Source organism: Oncorhynchus kisutch, linkage group LG5 (assembly GCF_002021735.2).
Source record: "Oncorhynchus kisutch isolate 150728-3 linkage group LG5, Okis_V2, whole genome shotgun sequence".
NCBI lineage: Eukaryota > Metazoa > Chordata > Actinopteri > Salmoniformes > Salmonidae > Oncorhynchus > Oncorhynchus kisutch.
In genome coordinates this window covers 38102146-38127451 of record NC_034178.2, presented here as the reverse complement: position 1 = coordinate 38127451, position 25306 = coordinate 38102146, and the positions used below count along the sequence as shown (strand labels likewise).

At 42.9% G+C, this 25306-nt stretch overlaps 1 protein-coding gene across 1 annotated transcript in view; it reads right to left on the bottom strand.

Moving 5' to 3' along the window:
• The window catches only part of LOC109891530 (A disintegrin and metalloproteinase with thrombospondin motifs 9), a 72954-nt gene extending 48995 nt beyond the window's left edge, over positions 1 to 23959 (bottom strand). Inside the window, exons 1-18 of the mRNA XM_031825014.1 lie at positions 23614 to 23959; positions 22935 to 23329; positions 17757 to 17919; positions 14987 to 15306; positions 14362 to 14445; positions 14147 to 14271; positions 13857 to 13897; positions 13587 to 13692; positions 12739 to 12885; positions 12192 to 12333; positions 11314 to 11418; positions 9710 to 9855; positions 9358 to 9539; positions 6566 to 6702; positions 5950 to 6067; positions 5723 to 5818; positions 4585 to 4751; positions 4355 to 4484 (exon numbers count right to left, since the gene is read on the bottom strand). Coding sequence (XP_031680874.1) covers positions 4355 to 4484; positions 4585 to 4751; positions 5723 to 5818; positions 5950 to 6067; positions 6566 to 6702; positions 9358 to 9539; positions 9710 to 9855; positions 11314 to 11418; positions 12192 to 12333; positions 12739 to 12885; positions 13587 to 13692; positions 13857 to 13897; positions 14147 to 14271; positions 14362 to 14445; positions 14987 to 15306; positions 17757 to 17919; positions 22935 to 23329; positions 23614 to 23707 — 2698 coding nt within the window. The 5' untranslated portion in view covers positions 23708 to 23959. The remainder of the gene's footprint in view (positions 1 to 4354; positions 4485 to 4584; positions 4752 to 5722; positions 5819 to 5949; positions 6068 to 6565; positions 6703 to 9357; positions 9540 to 9709; positions 9856 to 11313; positions 11419 to 12191; positions 12334 to 12738; positions 12886 to 13586; positions 13693 to 13856; positions 13898 to 14146; positions 14272 to 14361; positions 14446 to 14986; positions 15307 to 17756; positions 17920 to 22934; positions 23330 to 23613) is intronic.
• Between the last annotated feature and the right edge of the window lie 1347 nt (positions 23960 to 25306).

Genomic DNA, 25306 nt, shown 5'->3' with positions numbered 1-25306 from the left:
TCTTTTCTTATTCAAATGATTTAGTCCTATAATTCCACATCAATGATGGATAAGCCTATATTTTGCTTATTGCAAATGTGCCTCACACATAGTCTACAATACATTTTAAAGGGAGCCTAGTGTTCTTTATTTCAGAAGAAGTGTCATGCGTAAAGACACGCATGTATGGGTCGTTCCACGAAATGAGTGATATTTTCAGTAGTAATTGTGCACCAATATAGTATTTTAAAAGCCTGTTATATTAAATAAAGTGACCTTATAATATACACCAGATGTAAAATTAAATACATCTGTTTTTTAATATGAATAAAGATTTGCTAAAGTGCCACAGTTCAGCATTTTGACATGTCCCTCTGTGACTTAACCACAGCATTTTGACAGCATTTTGACATGTCCCTCTGACCACCCTCTGTGACTTAACCACAGCATTTTGACATGTCCCTCAGTACACCCTCTGTGAGTTAACCACAGCATTTTGACATGTCCCTCAGTACACCCTCTGTGAGTTAACCACAGCATTTTGACATGTCCCTCTGACCACCCTCTGTGACTTAACCACAGCATTTTGACATGTCCCTCAGTACACCCTCTGTGAGTTAACCACAGCATTTTGACATGTCCCTCTGACCACCCTCTGTGACTTAACCACAGCATTTTGACATGTCCCTCAGTACACCCTCTGTGAGTTAACCACAGCATTTTGACATGTCCCTCAGTACACCCTCTGTGAATTAACCACAGCATTTTGACATGTCCCTCAGTACACCCTCTGTGAGTTAACCATAGCATTTTGACATGTCCCTCAGTACACCCTCTGTGACTTAACCACAGCATTTTGACATGTCCCTCAGTACACCCTCTGTGAGTTAACCACAGCATTTCTCAAAGTTTTCACCATCATTGTAAAGCCCTAGTTATTATGTTGCTTTGTAGCAATTGTTATTCATTTATTTAATGTGATTAGTGATTCCTGAAAACATTTATAACATTTTTTCCCCTCATTTTAAGGTCAACCCTGTTATGCGATCTGAACTCTCATTTTAATATGGTAATACTATTCCTATTAATACAATTTAAAAAACTAAAATAAACATTGTAGTCAAACCCTAGTGTAAAAGCAGGTGAGCTGGTTCTAATCTTTTTTGACATTTTCGGATGTTTGTGGTGGAAAATTGAGCGGGTCAAGCATAATATGTCAACCCTGTGACCCATACATAGACAGACTAGAAATGTTTTAACAATTTCAATGTTTTTTTGTCAAGCTTGAATTTAATTGACCTTCTCTGTTGCACACAACAAGCTTCCATTCTCCCCATAACAGGGGTATTTATGGCTGATTTAAGATGAAATCGTCAACCCTTATGATCAACCCTGTTACTTTACTTGGCACTTACTATCGTAATTTTGCTTATTTAACCTCTTGAGATGTGAAAACACGTTTTTTTATTAAGTTGAACATGTGCTCTTTATGACAGAATGTTTAAATTAAGTTAATAAATCACCAAGATACACTACTCAAAAGGCACCCAATGGGTGGAGCGACCTGTATAGGCCTATAGGTTAAGCAAGTACAACAATGTTGACTGCCAAAGCTGTATTTTCCTGTTGCTATTATTCATTACTGTAGCCTATGCTATATAATAAACGGACTCGGAGGAGAATATTGCTGTGCTCCCCAGCCGAATTGAAGTTGATGGCAACACAAAGAAGGTCAATAACCTACACAACTTGAGATAACGGCTTGTAGTATTAAGCCATGGAACACGTTGATTGGCCAGTGAATGATCAAGCCCTCCGCCAACCTACAATTGATTTATTCATCAAAAACCCAGTGCTTTCACGCCACCGCCAGCTATTGCGCCCATAATTCCCACTGTAAAAATAGCACAAATATTTCTGACACATGCCCAGACCTATAGCGTTACCACCAGTGCTTAGATTTACCATTGTGTTAGGTTGTTCAAATAGAGCCCTACATCTTCAAAGATTATATTCTAAAGTTATTTTGGACATTTCATTCTATTGCTAATGGTTTGCTAATGGTTGTTCATATTGCTAATGTTTTCAAGCATATTCCTATAACGCGAAACATGTCCCACTGTTGTTAGAGAAAAAGTCACTTGCGAGTAGAAATGTATCATTGTTTAATTAGAAGAAAAGATACATTTGTATCGCCAATCTGTATTCTCCACTGCAGATTGTTTTGTGGACTGATTTGGAGAGCACGCCGACCGGTCACATGCGCATTGTTATCCATCATAGTTATACATCATTGTTATCCATCATAGTTATCCATCATAGCTTTCCATCATAGTTATACATCATTGTTATCCATCATAGTTGCCCATTACAATGTTCTATGTTGAGGGAGGTTTTCGAAATATCTATAGTATATTCATTGAACATTAATGGGATATTTTGTCCTCATATGATGAAATGTATTATGGAATGGTCATTGATATGATAACTATTGAGAAGTACTAATTGTGAAGGGAATTATTAGGCTAATGTTAATTGATGAAATACTTGTTTCGATGCTTTTGGGATTATCCCAGTGTTAGGGGTTGGGCTTTAAACCTGTTCAGATGCCTATTTTCAAAAGAGGGCAAGATCTCTGATTGCGAGAGCTAGAGAGAATGGCGGAAGTGGACACCGAGTTTGAATCTGGTGGCGCCAGCAAAGATGAGATTAAGAATGAAGTTGATGACAATACTGGATGGAATATAATGTTGGATGGACTACAGTCGATAAAGGACGGATAAAGAGCGCTATAATCACAGTTAAAACGCTGTCTAGTGAGCCTACTGCTCCTAGCACAACTACTTCACCGTTTGTTGTAGGAGGGCAGTTTGAGGATAAGAAGATGTACCTGGGAGATCCGTTTTATGTTGCCAAGATATTGAAGATGGTGTACTGTGGAATCCGTTCGGGTGAACAGAAGTGGAATTTCGTAGATTTTTGTATGTCGGCAGAACAAAAGGAGTGCGCGTTGCGCCTTAGCAGATTCAAGGAGAAAGAGTTGACTGCCTTCGATTTTCGGAGCAGGGCACCAATCAAGGGCGTGATTTCTGGATTCTATGTAGAAGTTAGGGCTAAGAAGATCGCAATGAAAATTCCTGGAACAGTTGGTGCTCGGCGATTGACGCGTTCAATGGAAATGTCCTGTAAGGGTGAAGGAGGCAGAGATTGCTAGGTTAAACGCTGTTCAGCGTGTCTCCTAAGCAGAGGCTGCGAGAAAAGTTAAATGATGTTCTAGTGGTTCGGTTGCCATGGAGACGCCAAAGTTCAGTGCTGTGGGTTCCATTCGCAAGGTGCAGGATCCAGATACCCTTGTCGAGCAGAAAGTCAATATTTTGTCATTTATTGCTATGGTGATAAACTGCACTGCAGGAGTGGCTAAGAACTCAAGAAAGATCAATATCAGCTTATCTGCAGCTGGACGCTTTTTGGGAATGAAGGATGAAACAGGTGAGGAGCTGCATGCTGAATGGAGCAGAAGTTCCATCCTCTCAGGTCACCAGATCTGAGTAGTGCTCTGAGTGGATTTAGAAGAACTGAGTTTTTTTTGTTATGGATTTCCCGCCTTTTTTATTTCCCGCATCCAGTAGTGGGCGGCAATACAACGTTTCAGGTGTAGTCTGCCCTAAAACACTACAGGAGAAGAAGAAGAATTTTCAAGAGTGCATAGGCTGGACTGACATGTTGTCCCAGACTCTGCTAAACTGTGAGGAATTACTGACGCTTCGTCAAAGTTAAAGGTGCTCTGTCTTGTTTTGAAGGTGGTCCTTTGTAGCTCATTTGGTAAAGCAAGGCGCTTGTAATGCCAGGGTAGTGGGTTTGATTCCTGGGACCAGCCAAGTCGCTTTGGATAAAAGTGTCTGCTAAATGGCATTTATTATTATTATTATTCTGTCTTAGAAGGCAAATGTAGCCACAGTATATTGACTCTATAAGTCTGTAAGTCAGTGTCCATCAACATCCTGTCAATATTAATACTGTCTATCCAGCTCACCTTCTACATCTGTTAATTAATACCAGCATTTTGCTCCTGAATTCCATCTGACTCCTGATGCTTCTCACCGCCCTGACAACACTGTATGGTCCACTATTCTCCACTATTTCATGAGAATTTCTTAGTACATGGTTGCAAGAGCCTTGGAGCCAATATTGGATTTAATAGTGGTCCGATACAACCACATAAAGCCTCACCTTCTCTCTCCCTCAACCTTTCACCTCCCTCCACACCTCCTTTCCTACACGCCCACACCTCTCCACCACCTCAACCTTTCCGACACCCCTCATCTTCTCTTTAACCCCCTAACCACACCCCTTACGTTCCCTTCCCATCCCTCACCTTGGCAGGGCCTGCTGCAGTCCTGCCAGGGCCCGTAGGCATCCCAGACAAACTGCTGGGGTTTATCCTCGATGGGGATGTTATAGGAGTACCTGACGTCTGGGTTGTACAAGTTACCTACAGAAAGCACCTGAGGAGGGATCGGAGGGCAGAAGAACAGAACAATCAGTACAGTTCCACTGTTCCATTTGCATCATAACCTTCTCAACAGTCAGGTAAGGAGTTGTTACCTGGACAATGATCTCCTCCTCGATGCGGTCAGTGCAGTTGATTCTCTCGATGACGTGGTCGGATCCGCTGTACTCGATGACGGCATTGCCCACTTTGATTTCCCTTTTAAACATGCTGACTACAAACTCGCCATTGAGCAGGAAGTCCCCACGACTGTTTGAAACAGCTGGAGAAAAAGACAGAGGAGGTGACACTGACATGAGTAAATAAGATGGCATAAGATTCTGAAAGTACAGTACGGGACAGGGTGCAAAACCACCAAGTCTTTATTAAGTTCGCTAAACTCCTTTTTCCTTCTCTTGAGGAAATCGAACATAGTGTTTGCATGGGCAGACTTTAGAGTTGGCTTTGAAAAAAGAGTTAGTCAACTGTGAACAAACTTTCACTTAACACAGTGATAAAACATAGAGCAGCATGACAGTTGATGTTTTCATTTACAGCAAGGCCTGCAACAGAGAGCAGATAAACCTAACTGGGGTAAAATAATCCTACATTTCTACTGGAGGAATCTCAGTCCTCCTGTTCTGTTCATCAGACAGTCTGCTGCACACATTCACACTAATGCGATTATGGAGCTAATTTCCTGAGTTACTTTCCTCACCATTTCACACATCACAGTAATGTGGCCACAGAGACCAGCCCACTTCCCACAAGCCCCCCTACCCAATGTTCCCTCCCTGTTCCCCCTTAGGCCCCAGCGCACCCGCAGAGAGTCACACGCGCACGCACATGCACACGCGAACAAAGAAACACCAAGAAACACAAGCATAGTAGCTTTTACACTTTTATGAGCAGCACAGAGAGAATGAAATTACACCCAGAGGGCTATGTGAGTTCTGGGTAATTAATGTTTTAGCATGTGTGCCACAAACTCTCCAACATGCCAAGTTCAACAGGCCCTCCAAATCTCTCCGCTGAGGACAGGCAGGACACTACAGTAGCACCAACAACCAGACAAAACATATCTGCTCAAGAAGAGAATACAGAGAATACTAAAGCTGTTGAAACCTCTGAATGTTAGACATACTGAACTGTGACATGACAGACAGTGACAAATCAAATCCTCCCAGCTAATGTTTCAAATTCAACAGCCAACAAGACCCCTAAAAGTGTTTTGATCGTGAGTTTGAGTCTTACCGAGGTAGTTATCGTCCTCTGGTTTCCCTGAGTAGCTGTGTTGACGAACATCAATATTTGTAGCACCACTGGGTATTCTCACTACTTCGTTGTATCCTGCAGCACAACCAGCAGAGGAGAACTCAACGTCTCTGAGTGACCATGACAAGGTCAGCGGTCAGTATATAATAGTAAAAAGGTTTCAATGACACTTTTCAGTCATTGGGATAACACAGAGTTTGGCTCACCGTAGCGCACCATGTTGAAGGTGCCTGCCACGGTCTTGCACGAGGAGTTGTCACCGCCACACACACCACACTTATCTCTCCTCGCCTTGGAATTCAACACATGGTCACATCCCGCTTGCTGCACAGGGATGAGGAGGAGAAAGGAGGGAAGGAAAATGAGGAGAAGGAAGTGGAGGAGAAGAAAGGGGGGCAGAATTAAATGTCATTAAAGTAGTGGAATTTCTTATGAAATCCTGTACTGTGCCCTGCAACCTTCCACCAGGCTGCAGGGATAAAACCTAATAAATTGTTTCCTAATACATAGAATCGAACCCGGTTAAGTGTGTTAAATTCATATAACTGTAACACAGCTGACAGAAATTCTCTATTGTAAATAGCACCACAGTGAAACTCTATTCTGGTATAATTGGTTTTAGTCTGTTGCCTGTAATAGGGACGATGGACTTTAGCTCAAGAGTACAGTAAAATGAAGAACCACACCTCCGTGAATAATATTCTCCTCATTTTAAAATAATGCCATCATGACAGCTGTTATAACAGCTCTTATGACTGTTACGAATGGCATATTAGGCTAACTGTCAGGCTGAGGTCGTTAAAGGCTGTGTGTCAGTCTCACCCTGCACAGGCCCTGCACACAGATGTCGTTGGTGTCGGGGCCACATGGCGTGCCGTCGATGACCCGGTCCCTGAGCTGGTAGTAGGCCGTGCTGCCAGCCACCCTGCAGAACAGCTTACAGCGATCCTTCATCTGAACTACAGGACAGAAGAGGAAGGGGGAATGGTGAAAACAGTCCACTGACCTCATTAAAGACGACAATAAATGGTTCCCTAAAGAAAATCGAATCCAAACCTGGCCAAAAGAGCACTCTTCCATGGCTAAATGGAGAAATCTGGAAATTGATGCAACAACGAGATTATGTTCTAAAAATAGCCCTAAGATCCAAATTGGAGCATGACAGACGTAGGTTTACCATGTTGAGAAATAAGGTGATGAAAGAAATCAGACAGGCCAAGGCAAACTTTTTTATTAACATCATTGGTGAAGCAAAGGGAAATTCTAAACTGATCTGGGAGAATCTAAAAAAGTTAACAGGGAAAGACCATATCAACACTGCAAAAAAACTAGAAATCATGGTGAATAACAATCTAACACAGGATGCAGTCGAAATAGCAATAGCCTTCAATTCCTACTTTATTGACTGTCAGGGTGCTGACACCGAACCCCTCCACTGGTATCTTGGGATCAGTGCGAGTGAATGATGCTCAACCTGTCTTCATCATAAGGGAGGATTCTGAGTCAAAGGTGAACAAGGTGATTAGCTCACTAAAGAACTCTAAAGCAAAACATGTGTTTGGGCCGGACTCTACCTTTCTTAAAAACTACAAATAGTCACTCATTGGCCCCATTACTAAGGTCACCAACACATCTATTGGTCTCGGGGTGTTTCCAAGGGTATGGAAGTCGGCCATCATAACGGCCATCTTTAAATCGGGCGACCCTGCCGACGTGAGTAACTACAGGCCCATTAGTATACTACCTGTGATGTCAAAGTTTGTTGAAAAGTGTGTAGCAGAACAACTGATTGCCCACCTCAACAACAGCCCCTTCACATTACACTCCATGCAGTTTGGCTTCAGAGCGAAACACTCCACAGAAACGGCCAACTGTTTTCTTCGGGAAAATGTGAAGTCCAAGAAGGACAAAGGGGGCATTGTTGGGGCTGTGTTTCTGGACCTACGGAAGGCTTTTGATACTGTTAACCATGAGATTCTCATCACAAAATTGTCCAAGTTCAACTTTTCCCCGGGTGCCTTGAGATGGATGAAATCATACCTTGAAGGCAGAACTCAGTGTGTCAGAGTGAGCAATGAGCTGTTGCCCACTCTTAGCTATGATGTGGGCGTGCCCCAGGGGTCAACACTGGGGCCCCTCCTGTTCAGCCTGTACATTAATGATCTGCCTTCTGTCTGTACTGGGTCTGAAGTTCAAATGTTTGCAGATGATACAGTGATATATGTGCATGCAAAGAGCAAACAACAAGCTGCAAAAGAACTCACTACTGTAATGGTCCAGGTTACAAAGTGGCTCAGTGACTCGTGTTTGCATCTCAATGCGAAAAAAACTGTCTGCATGTTCTTCACAAAGAGGGCAACAGATGCTACTGAACCAGATGTCTATGTGTCAGGGGAGAAGCTTCAGGTGGTATCTGATTTTAAGTACCCTGGCATCATTCCAACCTCTCTTTTAAAAAGCATGTGAAAAAGGTCATTCAGATAACCAAATTCAACCTAGCTCATTTCCGATTTATACAAAATTGTTTGACTACAGAGGTAGCAAAACTGTACTTCAAATCTATGATACTCCCCCACTTAACATACTGCTTGACTAGTTGGGCCCAAGCTTGCTGTACAACGTTAAAACCTATTCAGTCTGTCTACAAACAGGCTCTCAAAGTGCTTGATAGGAATCCCAATAGCCATCATCACTGTTACATCCTCAGAAAGCATGAGCTTCTTAGTTGAGAAAATCTTGTGCAATACACCAACGCATGTCTTGTATTCAAGATCCTAAATGGCCTGGCTCCCCCTCCACTCAGTATTTTTTTTTAAACAGAAAACCCAAACATATGGCAGCAGATCTACAAGGTCTGCCATGAGAGGTGACTGTATAGTTCCCTTAAGGAAAAGCACCTTTAGTAAATCCGCTTTCTCTGTGAGAGCTTCCCATGTCTGGAATACACTGCCATCAGACACACATAACTGCACCACCTATCACACTTTCACAAAATGTATGAATACATGGCTAAAGGTCAATCAGATTTGTGATCATAATCCCTAGCTGTGTATTGCCGCTTTCCATGTTGTCTGTAGCTTGTGAGGTGTGGAAACACTTTGTTGCTTTTATGAATTTTGTCTTGCTGCTTTTTGTTCTATGTTGCTCTGTCTGTATGCTACTTCTTGCTTGTCCTATGTTGCTCTGTCTGTATGCTACGTCTTGCTTATCCTATGTTGCTCTGCATGTGCTCACTGCTCAATGATTGTCTATATTGTAATTGTTATTAATAACCTGCCCAGGGACTGCGGTTGAAAATTAGCCGGTTGGCTAAAACCGGCACTTTTACTGAAACGTTGATTAATGTGCACTGTCCCTGTAAAAATAAAATAAACTCAAACTCAAAGTGGCTAATGAAAATTCAACCATTTGGATGTTCCAACAAGTTCACATAACTCCTCATGCTATATCGCATCGATTCACAGAGGGACTCCGAATGCTTTGTGCACATCTACAGGAAATTTTAGTTAGCTTACAACGGCACCCATTCTAAAGGCCTAAGAGTCCAGTTCATTTTTCTCTGTGTTAGTAAGATGCAAAACCAAGAAGGCGTAAAGAGAGAGAGATGTTCTTACTTCCGCTGTACTTGGGTACCCAGCGCACGTTAGGAGGTAGACCATTGATGTTGAAGTGCCGGCCATCAAAGGCAGCACACTGCTCCTCTCTGAAGTCTTTCTTCTGCTTGGAGCAGGGCTCTGAGTTACACGAGCGGAACTTCATCCTGCGCCCCACACAGTACTTCCCCCCGTTCTTGGGCCTGGAGGAAGGTGGTAGATAGATACAGCGTCAAATCTGCTGTGACTGTACTTTAGAATTGCTCTGGAAAGAATTCATTTAAGGAGGCTTGATGTTATGGTACATTGACCACTGCAGCTCATAGGGAGATACAGTCCAGTAGATGTGCATGACTACAAAGACTGTGCTTACACAGGTTGGTTGCACTCGCGCACGGCAATCTTGATGCCCCCGCCACACGTCCGCGAGCAAGAGCCAAACGGAGACCAGCCTCCCCACGCCCCGTCCACGGGGGTGGCGTCGTGCTCCTTGGGAATGCACTGGCCATGTTTACAGTGCTGTGGAGAGAAAGAAAGAGACAGAGTGAGAGAGAGAGAGAGAGAGAGAGAGAGAGAGAGAGAGAGAGAGAGAGAGAGAGAGAAGGGGAGAGAGAGAGAGAGAGAGAGAGAGAAGGGGAGAGAGAGAGAAGGGGAGAGAGAGAGAGAGAGAGAGAGAGAGAGAGAGAAGGGGAGAGAGAGAGAGAGAGAAGGGGAGAGAGAGAGAGAGAGAAGGGGAGAGAGAGAGAGAGAGAGAGAGAGAGAGAGAGAGAGAGAGAGAGAGAGAGAGAGAGAGAGAGAAGGGGAGAGAGAGAGAGAGAGAGAGAGAGAGAGAAGGGGAGAGAGAGAGAGGGGGGGGAGAGAGAGAGAGAGAGAGAGAGAGAGAGAGAGAGAGAGAGAGAGGAAGAGCATGATAGTAGGAAACCTTAGTCTGCACACTGGCAACACATTATCCTGAAAGCACTTCACAACCTCCTTTGACGTTAATCTGGGAAAAATGACAAGACGACTGGAAAAAGACGGAACCCAAAAAGACACCCATTACAAATGTGCCTGTCTGAGAGGAAGTGAACACAAAGGGGGAAGATATGTTTCAGTTTATAGCGGACAATCCATTTCCCTTGGTGACAACGACTGCTTTCTAAACAGCGGCAACCTCGGTGCTGAGCATGGCATAGCCATAGGCTTGGCATGAGGTTGGTTTGTGTGCAGGAATACAATGTGTAACCAGAGCAGGCTCTGAACATGTGTGCTATGGGACCTCAGCAACCCGGCCCGGCCGCCCCGCAGCCCTTTTATGTCAGGCAGACAGGCAGGAAGTGAAGGGTTTGGTACAGGGCCTAATTAGAAGCTACACTAAAGCAGTAATGGAGAGGGAAATCTCCACAAGCCTCCATTCACAGCTCCACCATAAGCCTATTATTGCCTAATAATAATATAGCCTCTGAAGTAAACAAATCCATGTTTAAACAAATGGAGGAATTTGGAGCAACTGCCACGTACATCCCACTCATGTTCAACTACGAGTTTATATCGAGTCTTCATTGGTGAATTGATATCTTGGCAGATTTCTGTGATCTTGTTGTTTTCTTTTGTCATTTGGGTTTTTGAAAAAATACATTTTATAGTTGTGAGTCATTTAAATAGCAGCAGGAACAAAGAAAGTTCATATCTAAGTTTCCTTTGTGGTTATTTATGGGGTGTATTTTGATAGTTCATAACATTAAATGTTCCAGTATGCTCCAGCATAGTGATAAAGCTGGCTTGGTTGTATGTGAATGTGTTTGTGTGTTCATGCACAGATGTGTATGAAACTATTTTAGCCTCTCTCTCTCCGTGTACACACTACATAAGTATCTGGTGCTCGTCTCACTCTATCTTTCTCTTCATCTCACCCTTTCTATTTATCCCCATCTGTCCATTTCCTTCCCTCTCCCTATCAGATCCTTTCATCTTGCGGTACGTCTCTCTGATACTTGCCTTTCCTGGAGAGCACTCGGTCCCGTCAGCCCAAGGCATGTGTTGGGTCCTGCAGCCCCTCTGGGCCCCCTCTGGGCTGGTGCACCACAGTCTGCGGCACTGGACCTATAAAACACACACACACACACACACACACACACACACACACACACACACACACACACACACACACACACACACACACACACACACACACACACACACAGTTACCATTCCCTTGCCAGAGCCTCATCCACAAACACACACAGTTACCATTCCCTTGCCTAAGCCCCATCCACAAACACACACAGTTACCATTCCCTTGCCTAAGCCCCATCCACAAACACACACAGTTACCATTCCCTTGCCAGAGCCAGAGCCTCATCCACAAACACACACAGTTACCATTCCCTTGCCTAAGCCCCATCCACAAACACACACAGTTACCATTCCCTTGCCTAAGCCCCATCCACAAACACACACAGTTACCATTCCCTTGCCAGAGCCTCATCCACAAACACACACAGTTACCATTCCCTTGCCTGAGCCCCATCCACAAACACACACAGTTACCATTCCCTTGCCTGAGCCCCATCCACAAACACACACACAGTGCTATATACTCTTCCATGTCTTACAAGGCGTGTGCCCTTTAAACAAAGCCTGGAGCTAAAACCTGACAAACATCAAGCCCAGCAGTTTGCAGGGCACATTCAATCACAGGAGGAGTAGCGTGTAAACAACTGCTTTAACACATACTGTACAGAAGGCCTAGCTGAGAGAGAGCCATATGACAGAATAAGTTGACTCTGGTATAGAATGTCTAGAACCATAGACTATAATAATGTAGGACGAGACAGTGAACTGTCATTTGAAATCTGTGTGGTCCATTCTCTTACCATATATGGGCACACCTGTGTCCCCGGCCCAAATATCAATTCACATTGTTTATTGACATTGTATATCCGTCCAGGCAGCTGCTGCGACAGACTGTATGGCCTAGAAATGGGCTCATCAAGTAAGCACTCTCCATACCCTGTGCTATTAAGAAATAAAAATAAAATGACTTCAAGAAAAAAGGGGGAAAAAACAAAGACACAAACAGACAGAAAACACACTCAGTACAGATGGCGAGGTAGTATCCTGTAAAAAACAGAACCCCTGCTGCACCTACTACAAGGCGATTGATATGAAAACAAGAGCTGGAACTCTATTCAATCAAAAACTATATGCGGAAGTAATAAACATTCCAAATATACACGAACAACACAGAAGTCATCTTGTTTCCCGTTTAACCCAGAAATATCCAGATACCAGTTTTGATTGAATAGCTGACTGGTCATTTAAGCCATACTGCAGTGTGGTGCTGCTAACGTTAACACTTACAATAACACTTCTCCATAATGACATGCACGTCTAAAATAGAAAACAATGGCCGTTACATACTCCAGGAACTCTGTGATGTATTTCCTGCTACACTTGGACCACATCCAGGGGTTAGTGTAGTAGTTGAGTGTGGGCGCCATCACATGCTGCTGTATTTTAACCCCCTCCTCTTTGCACTTGTTGCTGTCATCATGGGGCATGTTGAATCTGTCAGGAGGCCAAACCACAAGTGAGAACATATATTCACCACAACACACAGGTCTAACCCATCATCAATAAACCTACATGTTAGACTGATTGTTCAACTAAGCACAAAAGGACCGGTTTTGGGAGATTTGTTTGACTGTGGTAAATAAAGCATCATCCTTTAAGCAGCAGACTGGTAACACACAGGGCTAAATGACTAGGCTGGTTGGGGTTGACATTAGTAGCAGGTCTGTGCAGGGGCCAGTGTCTGGTAGAGTAGGGTCACAGGGGATAGGTATTATATAGTATGGTACTGTACTGTACCGTATAGTACCTCTCTACGGTACAGTATGACAGGTAGGTACTGTATTCCACCAAGCTTTGTCGCTAAGCAGACCTGAAGCCGCTTGGTGCTAATAAGAATGGAATTCAACAATCCCACCTTTTGTGTGTGTGGCAAAAAAATAATATTTGACTAAGACACAAGGGTTGTTCAAGTCTGTAACAGTCTCCAATGTAGTGGCCTGGGGTTGTATTGCCGAGCTGGATGAAGGCTGGCAGGTGCATGCTGACTTGGGACGTTGCACATGCAGACTTAGATCTTGAAGCTTGGAGACATTTTAAGAGGAAAACCAGGGCCAAATAAGCATGACACACTAATACAGCTTTAACATTGTAATGACATGAAATCAATCAAAGAATAAACAGCATGCCGTACTCACACATGGCCCAGTTCATGGGCGATAGTGAACGCAGTGCTGAGCCCATTGTCCTCACTAATACTGCAGCTTCTGTATGGATCACACACGGTGCCAAGCTCTGCAAGCCCTGCAAACCAAGAGTATCACCATTATCATCATTATATTGTCATCAGCACTATCAAAAGCAGAATCATTATCTGGCATCAAGTACATCAATATGGTTATGAAACTGTCCTCAATCAAACGTTATGTTGCACAGTCTATTGCATGTGTCCTTAGAGCTCCTCTTACCTAATGTGTCACACTTGTCCCGCGCTCGGCAGATGTCTTGCCTGTGAAGAACACACAGACGGAAGTCATGTCACTGGTTTCATGCCCCAGAACTGTGACACCAGAGATGCCCTATGTCAACTAGTGTACTCGTTTGTATAAACAAAAGCCAACACATAGCAGAGAATTCAGGGGGTTGCCCCCAACCAGGGCTCGAAACGAGGCCCAGCGACTGTCAACACGACACTTCAGCCGTTACACCAAGAGATGGTGCTGAGAATGGTTCTGTCGTGGTGGGAGTGACAGTGTACCTGGTGATGAGAATGGCTGTGTCGTGGTGGGAGTGATGATTCTCATCTTGGTGATTTTGCCTCTGTTGCCAGATACAGAAGTTCTTTAAAGTGGTCTGTGCATTGAAGGAAATGGTTGGGCCATCCTACAGCAGAGAGTAAAAGGGAGATGTTTACCGTACTGTAATGTGCTGCTGGAACTGAATGACTGCAGTGATTTAGAGCTGTGATCTCACCAGCTCATTGTTGATTATGACTAACTTCACAATTACAACGTTAATCAGATTTCCGATGCTGGGATCCTTGTAGATGGAAGACACCTGAAGGGAAAGATTATAGACACTGTTTTTTTATCAATACAATTCAGTCTCCGGAATACATAAACCCCTTAGGAGTCTACTCAATCAGTGGTTCAGATATTCTAAATCAACATGCAGTTTTAAGGGAAGAAAAACCTGAACTCATAGTCCTATTTGAGAGGTTGATTATGGCTGCAGTCAGATCTTGTAGAGAATGCAGACAGCCAGGATCACAATAAAGGCTAGTTTAGCTACCCCATAGGTGCTGAGCCACAAACACCTGTAGAAGCATTTATTTGAAGTGGACAGGAGGATGCCATCTTATGCAACATACCTGAGATTATTTTTACACATTCATCAAAGCTCTCAGACAGATCCACCTCATGCTGCCCCTCTCCTGACCATTTGAACATTTTGTTTACTCCTTCCCCGGGCTGCCCTTTCCCTCTGAGCCCTCTGCCTGCCTGCCAATGTCCCGGGACAGAAAATAAGATAGCCCCCTCCCCTACAATCAAAGAAGCTGGCTGGCTCGCTTGCGGTCGGTTAACGGAGCAGAACTTACGATAGACATTAATGTGAGTATGTAGTGCTGAAGGTTGCTCCCGTGATGTTCCACCATCTTGCTGTCTGCCACCACCATGACTTCTACAAAGCGGGGATAGGAGAGGAAGCGCTTTGATCTCCTGTGAGGTCCTGAGTCGCCGCTGCTGTCATTAGCCGGCCGTCTGCCGCTCTCTCTCTCTGTTCTGGAGAAGGGATCGGCAGTCAGGCCTGCAGACAGGCCGTCCAGGTCGTCCAGGTCGTCCAGCATGCTGCTGCTACTGCTGGACAGCGGACGTCTCTTCACCTTGTCGCTGTTCCTCTTGTGTCTGTGTTTATGTCCTGGAAAAGAGATGGTCCAATGAATATAATACACACAATATGAACCACAAGCTTATACTGCAAGCTGGGATCACAGGCTATTGAATTTATCATACAATCAACTCTCACTCGCTTCCTTGAAAGCCCTGTTTTCACTACTAGAGAATGCTTGTGAATGCTTCCAAAGTAAATATGCTGCTGCTCTTCTTTAAATATTATTGCTGAAGGAATGAGTCAAAATGAACGAGTTGAGGTCCAAGGGCCTGGAGAGAGAAGGAGTGAAGAGGAGGAGAGATGAGGGGGTGGGTGGGGTTCACTTTAGGTAAGCCTGGCACTCTGCCACACACCAAAGATGGTGCAAAGCCCCAACATCATAGACTGGTGTCATAGACTGGTGTCATAGACTGGTGTCATAGACTGGATGCCAGACAACACTGACCTTTTGTTTTTCAGGGGTTGGAGGGTGACTTCGGAGTCAGATTTTAATCTTGAGATGACAACCAAACTCAATGGAGTAGCACCAGTACCTCTTCACTCTTGTTTTCTTAGAAGAAAGATCACTAAATCTACACCAATTGCAATGCAACACCAGTCATAGAAAAATGCCTCTGTCTCCAGCACAAAGGTTGAACTGTTTCTGTTCACCATGATTCTTATCAGAAGTAAACATTTTCCTTTATTGAAAATGCAGAGCTACAAAGGGCCTTTGTAAAAGCCAACACCCGGTCTTTTATTCATCCCCACTGGTTAAAAAACATACTCAAATGTATTTCTAAGACTTAATACTCAATGTACAGGTCATTCAATCTGAAATGTAACACACACAAGCAAACACACACTCAGAGGGTTCTCAGGACCGGGGAGATATCAAACACCACTTTCCTCTCTCAGGAACCCAAACACTCTTCCTCAGCTCCTAATCACCACAATCACACACGTCCCTGCCATTTCAATTTCAAATCCTTTGCTGTACACACCACACACACACACACACACACACACACACACACACACACACACACACACACACACACACACACACACACACACACACACACACACACACACACACACACACACACACACACACACCCTACCACAAAGACCCTTCTCAGATGTGAAAAACAGCTATGTGCAGTGACATGTCTTGCATTTTACTCAAATCAATATCATTCAGCTTTATTTTCATAGTAATGAATAGTTAAATGTTTGAAGTTGGCATCACTTTCATACAATACAATATACACCGTGTCTTCATGGTACTGGGCCCATCGTGTTTTCTTACCAAAGGACCACAGGAAGTGCCAGAGTCAACAGGAACTTGTGGCAATAAACTGAGATTTGGCGATACTAGGAAGAACTTCCAAAATTCTTTTCCTGTGCCTGAGCTGAAAAAGCATCTAGTTACAGTAGAACTTGCTTGGGAAATTAGAGGTGAAATGCATCCATATCCTGCCCTTTTCTCTTGAAAACATGAATAACCTCTGACTTTTTGCCCATAATGCATTGTAGTGGGCATTCCATCTGGATACAACTCTCTGCAATCAGTTGTTCATGTGAGGTTGCTGTGCCACAATTTGTTTGACTGACTGATGGTGGGATCATATGAGTGAATCCATACAGTTACGCTGTCTATCAGATATGTCAGTCACTGAAGAACCACTCATAATCTGTTATGCTGTATCTGCCTTCCAACAAAAATGTACAACTTTGAAATAGTTCTTACTGTGTTTTTATGAGCCAAATTATGCTACTGCTTTACATCAAAGTCTAAATATGACATCACAGTAGTGTGGTTATGCCTGTAATAGTAAAATTACTATAAAATGACTAAGTTCCTATTGCAAATCATATACTGAAGTTTTAGGATATAATACTGTATATGACAGACAACGATTATCCGTCCTTGCTTATATCTGTTGAAACTCGTTAAAGGCTGGATAACGAGGGGGGGGGGGGGGTTATCAGGGAGACTGAGACACACACAAACACACACACACGCACACACACACACATTTGTTTCCACACGTAACAGCTCGCACAGGGAGTCCCATTCTCTCTCATCTCCTCTCCTCTCAGAGCCATCAGAGTGCAGGAGCACCAAGAGGAAGACACCAGATGAAAGTCTGTCAGTTGACTCAATGGAACTGACTCAGCTAGCTATAGCTGTAGCTCTCTCTCTCTTTATCTCTTTATCTCTCTCTCTCTGTGTGTGTGTGTGTGTGTGTGTGTGTGTGTGTGTGTGTGTGTGTGTGTGTGTGTGTTGTGTGTGTGTGTGTGTGTGTGTGTGTGTGTGTGTGTGTGTGTGTGTGTGTGTGTGTGTGTGTGTGTGTGTGTGTGTGTGTGTGTGTGTGTGTGTGCTTGCGTGTGTATGTCCAAAATCCTCCTGCCAAACTCTATAACACACCAAAAACATTCATCTCAGACCAAAACATGTCCATTGCACCTCTACTCTTATAATTGCAATGTACCTGATGTGTCACAAGCAGTGTCCTCCACGGCTGCCTCATTCTCAGAGGCTTTCTTTCTGTACACAATATGAGGTTTGGTGTGTTCTTCTTCATAGAGTTCTCCATTGTAACTGTGAAGGGGCTCCACAAAATATTCCCCTTCCGGTGACCTGAAAGTGCCAAGCTGAGGGGGAGAAAAAAGGAGGAATTAGAATGGTTTGAAATAAGTGCAGTAACATTGGAGCGTACTGCATGGACACACTCCACAGAGGAGTGGAAATGGTCCTTGTCAGAGCCCCCACTGGCTTTGATTCACAGCTATTCATGTCATGGTTATGTGGTGAAATACATGTATTTGCATGCATATTAGTAAAATGGTCCCTGAAAAGAGAGGAGAAATGAGAAGAATGAGGCCTATGATGCCTATCAGAAAACAATGTGAGTCTTATTGTTGGTTTCTTGGCACCGTTTGTAGACTCGATGGAAGCCGTGTTACATTTCATAAAGCACAGGCAGTGCTACTAGTTAACGTGGAGGTCAAAGATACACCAGACATGTGAAGTGCCAAGCTAGGCAATGTGGAAACAGCACTTATTTCTAATCTAGATTGAATTGGACAATGCTGCACTGCGCAATGCTACAGACCAATAGGGTGGCCCACAGTAAGCCCAATTCACCATGAAAATATATTTCATTGTTTGTGTATGATGAAAAGATTGAAACCACCTCAAAGTAGTGAAAATGGAATCTCACAAATATACTGTAGGACTGCTGTATGCAAAATGTAATGACTATTGGGAACATCCACAATTATGCTCAAATGCACACAAGACATAATGACAACAATGACAACTATTGATTTAGTTGTGGTAGCCACTCGTAGTATTATGGAGGATGACTCTTCTAATATTAAAATGTAAAATGGAATTTAAATGAAAAACAGAAAATTCTCACCCTCATGGCAAAATGTGTTGAATAGCATGTGACTAGCTATAGAACTGCACAGGTCTCTCTTTGCCCCATGGCAAAGTGCAGGGAGGTCGTTTTTAGTTTGGGGGGGGGGGGGGGCAGACACATTTTGTGCTACCGTGAGTGAGAGTGTCATTCCAGTTTTGTTAATGTGTTGTGTTATGCCAATACAAGTTATAATTGACTATGGCCAGTGACAGTGTCTTGTGAAAGACTCCTTCCTGTATGGCCTTGTGCCAATTGAGAACAGTTGACTAAATCAATGAATGGTTCTCAATTCTCTTCTCAGATACCACCAGCTCTAGCAGAGGTGGCTTACTTTATTCGCTTTATTGGCTGACCAGCACAAAAAACCCAGTATGGTTCTTCAAAAGGATTTCCAAAGAACCTTCAGATTCAGAAAGGTTCTTTATAGAACCATTCTCCATAAAGGTTATATAAAGAACCAGGAAAAAATGGTTCTATATAGCCCCAAACAGTCTTGTAACCATAGCGGAATTTTTTTGGGGTGCTATATAGAACCTTTTTTAAAGGCACCATAATGCTTCCATTTAGAACCTTATGAGCATGTTTCTTTATTGAATCTTCTATATAGCATCAAAAAGGGTTCCACTCTGGTTACAAGCCAAATAATATTTGTGTGCTAAATTTATTTAATAGCTCATCTCATGCTATTCTACACATTTAGCATTTATTTAAGCTAATTAAAGCTAAAATAGAGGTGTGTTGACTAGGCCTGGGCGGTATACGATATATACCGTATGCCGGGGTATTTGGAAATAGACATGGGATGTTGTTTTTAGTACCGTCAATAACATTAAAACCATTTCTTTGAAGTCTTTTTTTATTATTATTTGAATATTTGTAGGTAATTTTGAAGTAAATACCTGCAGTCTTGTATGCTAGGAGATAAAGAAGATTGCGTCCTTAACTTCACCTGTCACCTAATTTTTCATTCTGAAGTGTACCGGTAGTACCCAGTCACGTGGTGTTTGTTTACAAGCACACAACGACAAGAAACCGAAGCCTTGTGAGTCACTCACTGTTGTGCAGCACGTGCCAGGTGATCTAGTATGGAATTCACAACTAAATGTTGGATAAAGTTGTGTCTGTCAACTGTAGGGGTGCTCATGTTACTGGTGCGAGAAAGGCAGGTTGAGGTGGCAAGAGTCAGAGTAGTGTGGAAAGTGTCATATGCTGAGGCAGTGAACAAAGTAGAGGAAGATGGATTAAGGTTAAGGCTGAGAGATACTGAAAGGTGTGACATTTGCTTCAGTAAGGTTGCCTTCTTAGCGTTCATAGCAATGGTTATTTACTGTACTGCAGAAATGGAATGTAAATCCCTGAAAATATATGTTGTAGTGGCAGCTGCAGAGTAGTACAACATTTTGACTTCTGAAGAGTTACAGGGTGTGTTGAGTGGTGGTGTCTCGTCCTCCCAGGCCGTTGGCATGGTGCAGGAACAGATAGGGTCAAAGTAGTAGAATTGGGTAGTGGGTTTTTAAATGAGTGTAGGGTTAGTTGAAAGGTAGTCCAGTTGGGTGCGGTATTGCAACATATTGGATGCCAACTGCCATTAATAAACCCCACCGAAGAAGAAGACAACTAAATGTTTGCCAGCTGGACATCTTAAAACTATTCCAAATCAAATCAAATGTTATTTGTCACATGTGCTGAATACAACAGGTGTAGACCTTACTGTGAAATGCTTACTTACAAGTCATTAACCAACAATGCAGTTCAAGAAATAGAGTTAAGAAAATATTCAAGAAATAAAATAAAGTCAATTTTTTAAATTAAAAGTAACACAATAACGAGGCTATATACAGGGGGTGCCGGTACCGAGTCAATGTGTGGGGGTACTGCCTAAAATGTGCTAAATGTTCTGCAGTTGTACATTTGGTTTGATCATTTAGTAGCTCGTTAGCAATATGGCTAAGTGGTTAGCTTCTTCCAAAGTCAATCTTCATTGGCCGGTAACAGCAGGGAATCCCCTCATGGATCAAGAACCTTGCTGTCTAATATTTGTTTTGTGCAGAAAACTGTGAGTAGCATTTTTGAGTTACTTGTATAACTTTATGAGCTGGGATGTCTCTCCTGAAAATAGTTTAGGTCAGAGACTGTATAAAATGTTAGCAATACACTTGTTAGCATTTAGAGTTCTCAATGGGATTCAACATGTACTTGTTAGCATTGCTAACCTTCAGATTACAACGGTTCAGTGAGGTTTGAAAACAGCTCCCTTTGTGTGCAGTACCGGTATTACCGATCCCGGTATGGCACCAGGTCGGTATGAAGAGATGGCAATTGGAATATCACCCAAGCCTAGTGTTGACTGTGATAAAGGCACTGAATGATGAGCTGTCTTTTTTGCTAAATGTACAAATGAAATAGGCAGTGGCATGTCGAGAGCTTGGGACTATAAGGTTATATCTGCATTTCATGTCCAAATTGAGTTATTGACGTAGCCTTGTTCAGTTCAATTTTCTTCCTATATAGTAATCTAAATACCCCAATTCATGTTAAATTCAAACGAATGCAAAATAAAAATAGCTGACACCAATCAAACCAATTAGGGTTCGGAACTGTAGCCCTCTGCTGCAGTCATTGACCAAAAGCACCCTCTTCGGCCTAATGGGTGGAATGTTATTAATATTTCATCATTAATAAAATAAAACTGAAAAAAAAAGACAAATCCAGTGTTTCTATGTCAAACAGTTTTGTTACATTTCAGTCTTCTGTGATGTATATAAAGTGTAATATTGGGAAGCAACCTCAAAATGGAATAATGTCAACTCTATACCTGACATGGCACAGGTGTCTTCATTTTGTTAAGCCCATAACCATGTGTGTGCGGTGTATTCTTTTGTTTCAAAGTAGATTTGTTTAAGACTACCAATAATCACCCTGTGTGACCTTGATTTATCCCACTGCAGTAAAAGGTTGAAGACAATTACCTCAGAATAATATTTTTGCAGATTAAACCTTATAGTCCCAAGCTCTCGTGTTGGTGCGTATAGCCATAGAAGCACAGTGGCATATGGCTCAATGCAGTCATATTGGTGGCTTATTGGGGTTGTGGCTTTCAGTTAGTTCTTCTGGCAACCCATCCCGTGAGAGTGAATGTAATTCCAGTTAATCTGTTCTGTTATACTTAATGAAATCTGACTAACCCAGTGCAATGCGTGCTATGAATTACAGTACAGAATTACAGTATATCTGATGGTGTTTGCATGTTTAGGTAAAAAGACAAATAATGTCCCGTTTGGAACACTGACAAGTAAAAGAGCATTAAAAAAATAATGTTTTTTTTCTCAATCTGATTGGGTGGGCCTGGCTCCCCTGAGTGGATATAATTCATAATGTATCAGTGGTCATATACCTGCTTCCAACTGTTTCCCTGTGAATAGGTCCAGAGCAAGTAAAAGTCCTTAGACTATATGAATGAATAGCCTATACATACGTGAATCATTGTAACTTTCTAATAGTGCATTTTATTGGCTTGAACCACACCAATAGACCAACATGAACTTGTTTTATTTTAATGTCAAATGATCTCCAAGCCTACTAGGCATAGGGTGCAGGCAATTTGTGGTGACCTCAATGATAATCAATGATAATCAATTACCTCAATGATAATCACATTGGGAATTGAACTGTTATTATTACAATCTATAAGTATCCCTAGTGAATTTCAACTCCACGCAACTTCATGCATGCATGGGGATTATGTTCCTGTCTGAGACTCAATCGTGATGACGTCAGTACCACTGGCGCTCCCTCTGCACTGATGTGCGTAACGTAGGACGTCACTGGTTACCGGAGAAGCGTGCATGACACTGCGTGCAGAGTATGATGGCTGAAGTTGAATGGGACTACTAGGCTCAAAGTTATTTATGTGAGCAGCTCATTTACATGTGAAGTGGTCAGGGATAGAAGAGTTACATACATGGCATTCTCTCACTAACAGTCAAACCACTTTTAAATCGAACACAAACGCACACGGCTGGAAAAGCGCGTTTTGTGCTGAGGTCGAAATCCACTCCATTACAGCACTCCAGGGTAAGGTTCCCCTTATGTTCTCATGTTGTCATAGTATTACAACAGTTGTATAAACTATTTGCATTACAGTTTCATATCGGGTCAGATAACAGGTGCGCCTATCATAGTGCAGAGAAACATTGTATCACACTGTATCAAGGGAGGGCTACTCAAAGTGCGTGGACTCACCAATCCAGAGCAGAGACTGATGACTGCGGTGTTCTCCGTTTGAGCATTCACATGTCCTTTATAGAAGCAGTGCTGATACTCCGTATCCTCTTCCGTCTCCTCCTCCGGGGTGAAATCCGTTATGTTAACTATAGGTGCTCCAAGTACTGTCACAGTGTATAGCGGAGCGATAAATCCTGACTCGGGTGTCAGGTTGAGGTGATAGTTCTGTCCAAACGCAGATATTTTGTAATGGATTGATGGCAAGGCCCATTGGTCAGAGGAGTTGCCTGGGCTATCCTCCACACTACGCTTTTTCCGTTTGAAGTGCACGCTCGTGGGAAAGTTGTCACCGGCTTCATTCACTCGCTCCGGAGTTACAATCTCATACGCGCCCAGCTGCTCGGAAATTTCAGCTGGAGAAGAAACCCATGGTATAACGTGTATAGAATTAGCAATGTTAATAGGCTAATAATAGGCTTATAATAATAATAACAATAATAATAATGCTATTTGCGTTAATGACGTTTGCCTCTGTGAAATGAAGTCATTCAAGAAACATAAGACCATTATAAAAGCATTCCAAGTCATGTGCTTTGCTGATACGGAAAAAAAGTCATTCATTCTCTGTCTGCCGGTTAGCCTACAACATAACACATCACAGGGTCATTTTTTTTTGTGGCAAGTCGAAATACGTTACCTTTTCTTGAACGCGATCTCCCCGTGGATGACACTATATTCAAAAAGTCAGGGAGAAATAGCAAAAACCCTAGTCCCCAAAACAGCATATGCATGATTGTCCACGTTAAGTAGAGAGCGCCACCCCGAATATAGTATTCCTCCTTCACTGCCGGTGCTCCGGTCACTCGGGCTTACCACCGTATTCAAACTCTCAAGTGCGCGCCACATCCAAATCGATTATCCTTGACTCTTCCGTGGGGTGTTTCTCACCGGTAACGTGCGTTGGGTCGTGAGCGGTTCGCAGATACCCTGGCGAACATGCTTACTGCAGAGAGAAGGGTCGGAGAGACAACTGTGGTGGGCTACACTGCACACACCACAGACTGCTGATGTGGGGGGCGGGATTAGTGAAAGGTGCATTACTGGAGCACGCCCTTTTGAACAAGCCACTCCCATTTCTGTGACATACATACAGAATTCACGGAGGCCTACAGTATGATTGTGTTATCACTGAAATGACTTGAGTTAAACATCTTCAATAATGATTGCTGGCGGGGGTGGAGATGTTCTTTAACTGGAAACCATGAAGGAAGTACAGCTTGATAAGCCATGAGACATTGAATCATTTGTTGTATAAAGGCATTATAAAGGCATCGCTTACTGTTTACTGATGGCCTTGTTAGGATACATCTTCCTCCTGACATTAGCCTACATGCTCTCCTTTGTATAGAAATAGAGATCTAAGGGTTCTACTCCACGTCTAGCCTTCTACTGAATCTACCTCATTCACTGTGTCTTTACAAATTAGGATTGGCTGGGGTCATTACATTTAGAATTGAAAGTCATTGAATTCCTCTAAATGTCTCCTCTCAACTCACCTGGAAGGCTCTGTCAGCTCAGTTCTGTCAGCTCAGTTCTGTCAGCTTAGGACATGAAGAAATACGTTTTCACCAGGCAGTCATGTACTTCAGATTAAAACTAGTCTAAATATCCTTGTTACAACACCGACCAGGGCTAGAATAGTTGAACGTGTAACATAGATGCCACTAAGCACTGCTTAAACACTCCCTTGGTTTGATCAGTGTGTCACCACTGCAACCAGTGCACCACAACACTAGATTCCTGGTCTCCCAGAGTACGTAGTGATAAATGTTAGCAGATGGGACATTACAGCTAATTTCTTTGGTACGATCAACACGCATGACCATTATAACCGTTTACATGGTTTGCAGGTGCACACCTTAAACAATAGCCTCATAGGAAATGCCTGTGGTGGACTCAGAAAAAAAAAACATTGCAGCTTAACCACAGGAGCTGTTTGATGGTAGCCAACCAGCTTGTACAAAATGTATGTTGGTTAACATACAGCATGAAGTTCAAACCTCTATTAATTCATTTTGTAAATCATGACTTATTTTTGGTATTTTAAATGATGAGAAAATCTGTTTGATTATCTGACTCAGCAGATTAGATCATTAGATACTATAGACGTCATGCTTTGTTAAGCCAATCTGGGACCAAACTCAAAGGCATACAGTATACATACACTACATGGTATATGGACACCTGCTCGTTGAACATCTCATTCTAAAATCATGGGCATTAATATGTAGTTGGTCCCCCTTTTGCTGCTATAACAGCCTCCACTCTTCTGTGAAGACTTTCCACTAGATGTTGGAACATTGCTGCTGGGACTTGCTTCCATTCAGCCA